General features: G+C 40.6%; 1 protein-coding gene across 3 annotated transcripts in view; it reads left to right on the top strand.

The window, feature by feature from the left end:
* The window catches only part of Cep128 (centrosomal protein 128), a 339,922-nt gene that overhangs the window by 90,734 nt on the left and 241,484 nt on the right, over window positions 1–7,704 (top strand). For all 3 annotated transcript variants that reach the window (XM_021179476.2, XM_021179475.2, XM_021179474.2), the window contains exon 14: window positions 3,502–3,653. In XM_021179476.2, the coding sequence (XP_021035135.1) occupies window positions 3,502–3,653 (152 nt within the window). The remainder of the gene's footprint in view (window positions 1–3,501; window positions 3,654–7,704) is intronic.

The raw sequence follows: 7,704 nt of genomic DNA, 5'->3' as shown, positions 1-7,704 counted from the left end.
GCTCACTCTGTAGACCAGGCTGGCCTCGAACTCAGAAATCCGCCTGCCTCTGCCTCCCGAGTGCTGGGATTAAAGGCGTGCGCCACCACGCCCGGCTCCATGTGTTCATTCTTAAAATGTACAGTCAGCATCAGCAAATTTACCACTGAATCATCCTCTCCTGAAAGCATGGTTTTCTAATGCCTTTGGAATTACATCCTCTAGTATTATGTAGATATGTGACATCACTTTTCAAAGCTCTGACTGTGAAGTGTCTTGTTCCTGTCTTGTGACATGCTACTGACCATGCCTTATCCAGAGCTTGTTTTAATGATGCTCTTCTAGAGTGTCGACCTCTAGGAGATGCTTGAGAAGCTAATAAAACAGGGCAGTTCCAGGGAGCCATGGAAAGAATACAGAAAGAGAAGTTTGCTATTTTCTAGGGTTTTACATTTTATCCTTTTTTTCTGTCTTGCTGGAATTCTCAATAATTTTGTATCAATGGCTGAAAAAAAAACTGCAAAAGCTGTTGCTGCTGTCTGATAGATAACTTACTGCTATTACAGGTCTTTATATATATATTCATGTAACTAAAATATTTAAATTTTGGAAACTGTGTTGTCAGCTTTGGGAAGAAGTATCCCAATTTACATTTTCGAGTTGCTTTGTGCAGAAATTGACAGCCATAATGGTCTGAAAACATTGATTTTTTTTTTTTGTACATGGTATTGTATTGTATAAATAAGTTCTTGCTGAAATGAAGTATTTTCTAAGTAAAAAGCAAAAACAGACCTTTTCCTCCTTCTTGTCTTGATTGATGGTTTCATTTCCCATTCCAGATACTTCAGCCTAAAACACAAAGTAACATGTGAAATTATTTCTTCTCTTCACTCATTAATCGGTCCCTACCTACGAGACCTTTCCCCATCTCTCTCATTTTCTTTCACATTGTGAGAGAAGATCATACTCTCCATGATCTAAGGCTTGCAGCTGGGATCATTTGCTATATTCTCTGGCTCTTGGAATTACAGGCTTGTGTCACTACATGGCTTCTGATAGCTCTCAAATCTGTCACCTCTTTTTTTCTTGTTCTGCCACCCCAGCTTCGACATGTGTCAACTCACTTTCTGCCATTGTAACTTGCCTTTCTGTGCTCTGACTCCTCTACACCCTCTCTTCTACACTGCTGCTCACCCTTCTAAGACAGGAGCTGTTCACTTTATTAATTTCATGAAAACCTGTCTTCTATAGTATGTTGGATTCTTATCATGTGAAGGGTATTATGTTACTCCCTACATGTTATCTCCCTTATTCATGGAACTATTCTAGGGAGAAAGATCACTGTTCACTTCAGTGATTAAAGAAAATAAATGTATTTCTCCCAGATTGGGCAGCCAGGAAGTTCAGATGCAGGGGCTGCATGTGGCCACAGCTTTGCTGCATAAAAACGCATTGGGTGACTATGTGATGAGAGAAGACTGCAGAGAATGAAAGGCAAGGGCAAGTCCCCAAGTCCAGTGGGGGCTAGAGGAGAAGGAGAGAAAGAGAGGAGGCAGAGGGTGAATGACAGTGAACACGGGAGTCAACACAAGAAAGCACACCTGCGAGAGGCAGCTAGCAAAGCACTTACAGCAAAGCATTACTCATAATAACTAACACAGTCCCACATCCGGGTACTAACCACCAGCAGAGTGACTCTTATGAGCTAGTCACTTTGCAAAGGTCCCACGTTGTAACCGTGTTTACTGGCAGGTTTTAACACAAGTCTTCTGCAAACTTGAGCTTGTAATTAGCTGTCCCATAACGATGTGAGCATCCTCCCAGACAGCATGTATATAACAATCCTTTTGGTGTGTGAAGAGAGCATAATTTTTCTTTTCTTTTATTGTTAATGTTTTCATACTCTAATCTTGTGAAACATTTTATTGTATATGATATACATATATGTATAACGTCTATCTACATTAGTATTTTACGTTTAAAAATGTTACTATATTCTGTATGTATACATTCCAAATATATAAATATTTTATGAAGTGTACTATATATATATATATATATATATATATACACATTTATTCCTATACATTTTTTACAACATGTATTTAGTAGTAGGTAGCCACACTGTATGTATCATGAAAAGTGTATCATACAGTCTTTGGGAGAAATCTGAAGGTCCAAGGCCCTGTAAACCATGGATGTAAACCATGCCGAACTCCCTGCTGACTCGGTCTCTCCCTGTCCTTGTATTTGTTGCTTATTGGGTTTGCTTCATACCAACACCTACCTGAATATTGAACCTTGTATTATAGCTGGCACTTCATGCTGTTTTGTTATCCAGGGTAACACTCCACTACCATTTTTTTCAGCCTAGTAGAATTTTAATCTATTGTGTAAGTACAGCTTAGTTCCCCATTCTTTAGTTCACTGTGTCCTTCCTATTGTCATTTGTCAGACTGTTCTTATGTTGTTGAAGAGCCAGTGTGTCTTCTCTTTGAATGTGAATTTTGAGCACTTGACTATTTCTCAAGGTGGAATATGTTTATAAACTGTTTAAAAATCTGATTTGATCTTTCTTTCTTTTGTGGGAAGAAAAGTATTGGAAAAAATGGTAGTCTTAAATTGTTAGTATATATTATTTCTTTTTTTTTTGGTTTTTTTTTTTTTTTTTTTTTTTGTTTTTTTTTTTTTTGGTTTTTCGAGATAGGGTTTCTCTGTATAGCCTTGGCTGTCCTGGAACTCACTTTGTAGACCAGGCTGGCCTCGAACTCAGAAATCCGCCTGCCTCTGCCTCCCGCGTGCTGGGATTAAAGGCGTGCGCCACCACGCCCGGCTGTTAGTATATATTCTAATTGCTAATATTTTAGAGTAAAGGAAGCATTTTGTGTATTTTTCCATTCTTGTAAATGCAAGCTTATTGACAATGAATTTTTAGGTTACCCATCTTCATATGTGAAGAACATAATAAAATGTTCTTTGTTTCATTGACCAAGCAATTTGTGTTGAATTAAATAGTAAGTGTATATTATTCAGTGTTATAATTTCAGGTATAGCCTTCTGAATTAGTGAAAAGAGAGTAGTCAGTCTTAGAGAGACTGAGAAGAATAAGCGTTGCTTATATGTAAGAACAACATTTCATTGTGGAAGTTTCTGTAGCGTCAGTATATAGTAGCCTGGTTGACTTCGGTGCTTTTCTTAAAAAAAAAAAAAAAAATAGTGTCCTGAAATAAGTTGTAATTGAAATTGGGAGATCCTGAAAATATTACTATGACATAAAATAGAATGGCATAGCTGCCAATGTAGATTTGAAAACTATGTATGACTTGATTTTGCTGAAGGCTGAGGAGTGGTACTGAGTGGAGCTCATGAATGTGTGGTGACCATGAGCCTTGATGACGGACCACAGAGATCCTCAACCTGCTGAGTGGGTAGAGTGTTAGACACCAAGTTAGAGATAAGTGTTACAGAAGACATTTCCCCTGACTAGAGAGTAACCATGGAGCTTTGCATTTACCCCTCAAGGAGTAGAGCGGGAGAAACTGAACCTGGAGAAGCAGATGGCAGACCTGCGAGTGCAGCTGAACTTCAACTCCATGGCGTCTGAGTTAGAGGAAGTGAAGCGGTGCATGGAACGGAAGGACCAGGAGAAAGCAACGCTGGCCGCACAGATCGAGGTGACAGCTGACCTTTAATCTCCGTTTGAAACACAGTTTTAATTTGATTTGCTAGCATCGCTGAAAGAAATCTAATAAAAAGTTGTATTATTTTGAGAGCTAGTTTTGGAGGCAAATAATATTAAATTAAGCTAACAATTAATTGACTCCTATATCACCCCTCCTTAGAGCTTGGATTGTCTTTTAGGACTCTGAAACAGGGTCTTTTATTAGTTCCCTTCATTATTTCATAGTGAAAGCCTTTCCTCTTTTTAAACTCGAAGTTACTCTTGGTCCTGCACACAGAAAGGGGTTCTTCTCTGAGATGGCAGTGTTTTATTTGGGGGCGGAATGTGGCAGAAGGCAGAGTGAGACGAACCCAGTACTATCTCTTCTTTGGATCACTTCAGAGTCCCGTGTCTGTAGCTGTTTGCCTGAGGTAGGTAACACTGCAGTGCCTCTAGGAACTGCACTTGTGGGTGCTCATGAATATGGGGTAACCAGGAAGGAGGCAAAAGCGGGCAGCTGCCATTTCCCATGTCTTTTATCTAGCGTAGATGAGGTAATTATCAGGATATATTAAAAATCAAAGAAAAAGACCTCATGAAAGGAAATAACAATTCTAATTCTAATTATGCAAATTAGATCAAATGTAGATGGCAAATAGATATGTATCAGCTCNCTCCCCCCCCCCCCCCCCCCCCCGCATCTGTTTATTAGTGTGGCTGTCTTCTAATGAGTTGCCGCATTTGAAGGCTTTCCATAATTATAATGATAGGTAGAAAATTGATGCTCACAGCTCCTAACGTCTTATAACCCAAAAGAAGTCCTGAATGTTTCTTCAGTCTGAGTTTCTCTTTTATCTTGTCAGCACGTCACTAAAACTACCCTCTGCATTTGGCTCAAGGTTGAGATCACAGAGATAGCAAAGAAATATTGGCATACTCTTTTCAACACTTTCTAGACGTTTAATGAATACCAGAAATAGCTCTTGTGCGACAGTATGACTTCTAAAATTTGCATGACTTCTAAAATTTGCTTCCTTGGCATTAGCGCTAGCGTGGCCCCTGATGCTGGTGACGAAAGTGCCAGCACTGGGTTGTTGAGCAGAAGTAGGGCTAAAACAGAGCACAGCAAACACAGCAAACAATAAGGATCAGAGGAGAAAGCAACAGAAGCCCTGCTGGTTGTCCTTGTCCACGTCCTGGGCCGTGTTCTCTTCGGCCTGCTCTCCTCCTCCCTCTCGTTACTTCTCTTTATTCTTGTTATAGAAATTGGATGGCGTGTGGGAAGTCCTGCAATTCATGAGCATTTAAAAATGGTTGATAGTAGCTTACTAATGGTCCCAAGGAGCCTGACTGTCTCTGCTTCCAGCTTAGTAGTAACTCATGGGAGTGCTTTTCACACGGGTTGCCGAGGGTTTGGTTTGCAAAGCACCTGGAGAGAGGCTTCGGCTCACACACCCAGTACCGCTCATTGTCTTTCCAGAGCTCTTGAAACAGTTTCACTCCTGGGGTCTTTAAGAAGACCCTGCAAAGACACAGTATTCATCTTCAGGAAAATAGTTTTACTTTTCAGCTCCAGGCTTCTCTGCCATTCTTTCTCCACCGTCCTAATTTGGAGACATGGTCTTTCTTTGTAGAACAGAGTGGCCTTAGATTCACTTCATAGCCCAGGTGGGCCCCACACATGCCTGCTGTAGCCAGCTAAGTGCTGGGATTACAAGACGTTCTTAACCTTTAACCATAAGATGTCTTAAATTTCTCAGTTGATTTGGATTTAACAATACTTGTGATTATGCCATGTTTGTTTTTCATACCTTGTGCTCTGTTCTCAGAGTAATATCTAGTACTGCTCCGTGAGAAAGAAAGATTGGTGATCACTGAGTGGAGCTGCTGACAGTTGAGACTGCCTCTGCAGTGCAGCCAAATGCCATGCACTTTCTCCTGCACTTTTACAAAGTGATAGATAATTTGGAACTGTTGGGCTCTTGTTGCCTTATGTACTTTATAGCCAAATGACAGTTGACCTCCTTGAGTTGCTGGTGTGTGTGTGTGTGTGTGTGTGTGTGTGTGTGTGTGTATGTGTGTAACAATAGAAGAAAGACAGCATACCAACTTGAGAATAGTGAAATGGACGAGGTTTGAGAGTGGGTGCTGGGAGGGGTTTGAGGAAGCACAGCGGGGAGGGAAAGTGATAGAATTCTGTTTCATTTAAGAAAAAACTAAAATTTATATCTGTCTTATTTATTGTGCGTATATCTATCTACTGGTGCATATACCACAAAGTATATGGAGGTCAGAGGACAGCTTGGAAGAGCCAATTGTTTGTACCATGTGGTGCCAGGGTGAACTCAAGTTGTTAGGCTTGGTGGCAAGTTCCTTTACAAAGTCACTGGGTTACCTTGCCAGCCTTCTACTGTATTTTCGAGATGGCTCTCTCACTGTTCTTACAGCTCTCTGATGGAGCTAGGCTGGCCAGTGACCCCTTGGGGGTTACCTGTCCCCTCTACCCACCAGTGCTGGGTTGCAAATATGTAATTACATCTGGCTTTTCCTTGGGTTTTTGGATTGAACTGAGGTCTTGATACTTGTATGGCTGGAATTTCTCCCTCTGGGCCAGCCATTTCTTTTAGCTATGTTTAAAATATCAAATACATTAAACAAACAAACAAGTGAACAAAAAAGATATATAAAAATGAGATAATTATCCAAGCCCAAGAATGTGTCTGTAAGATAGTGGTCTTAGGATGTGTTTAATCTTTGATGCTCATTCCTTTAACCATGATTCTCCTATAATTCTATGGAATTTCATATAAAGTCTTAATAGATAACTTTATTTTCTTAAGTTCCCAAATGTTCATCCTTTATTATGCCCTTGTTTAAGTTTTCCCTAGTTCTGTGTCTTTTTGAGTAAGTCCTGACTTATCCTGTGTATTTAGACATAAGAGACAATCTCTCCATCTTATAAGTCTTTTGTCCACATCAGTAATATATATATATATATTTTTTTCTGTCTTTTCATTGTCTTACAGTGATTAAGATATATTCCTTCTAAATTTCAAAGTAAGTCACAAAAGGAGCAACTGGTTTAAGCCAGAAACCCTGTCACCAAGACAGAGTTGACTTTGGTGTTCTGATCTTGTAAGACATCATATCAGAATATTGTCATGTCGTCACAAATGTGTGCTCTGTGTCCTGCAGTTAAAGTGATCCCGGTGACTGGCTGCCATCTGCAGTGCAGCTCAGTGGAGAACAAGGTGCAAGGGCGCTGGTCCATCCACGTATGCTGTGGGAGCCCGAGTACATTTTACAGAAGAATTAGCAGTCTCGAACTTTTTGTATCTTGAAATTTGAAACCAAAATACTTGCCAGTCAAAGACAAAATGAGAAATACAGATGCCTGAAGGGCTGGGTGTTCATGGCTACAGTGAGGTTTCTTGCTTGTTCACCTCACATTACAGGACGTCTTGTTACTGGAGGACCCCCCTTGCACCTCCCCCATTGAGGTACATTTTCTGTCTCTTCTCCCATTGCCTGTCTTTTCTTTTTTCTTTTTTTTCATTTTTAATTGGTTATTTTATTTATTTACATTTCAAATGTTATCCCTCTTCCCAGTTCCCCTTCTACAAAACCCCTATCCCCTCCCCACTTCCCTCTGTTTCTGTGTTGGTGCTCCCCTGCCCACCCACCCACTCCCGCCTCAGTGCCCCAGCATTCCCCCATGCTGGCCTGTCTTTTCCAACCTTGTTTCCCGTGCCCTCACTCTGATGTTCATGGCCTTTTGTTTCGACATTTTGCTGTGCACAGATTTTGCTGTAGGCTATTTACCAGCATGCACTGTTGTTATAATGCAAACCTGTAGCATACCCGGAGCTCCTGTGTGGGTATGGGCTAGAAATCAGGTTTGCCTTTGTGTCCTCCCTGTGCTACCCACCACACAATGCGTTGACATGTATTATTTACTCCTTTGCATTTGTGGGGGAAGGGAATTATAGTTTCTTTCCTGCTTGCTTGGTTGATTGTTTGCTTGCTTGCTTTGGTTTTGTGTGTGTGTGTGTGTGTGTGTGTGT

This window comes from Mus caroli, chromosome 12 (assembly GCF_900094665.2).
Source record: "Mus caroli chromosome 12, CAROLI_EIJ_v1.1, whole genome shotgun sequence".
Classification (NCBI taxonomy): Eukaryota; Metazoa; Chordata; class Mammalia; order Rodentia; family Muridae; genus Mus; species Mus caroli.
This window is presented reverse-complemented; position numbering and strand designations above follow the sequence as displayed.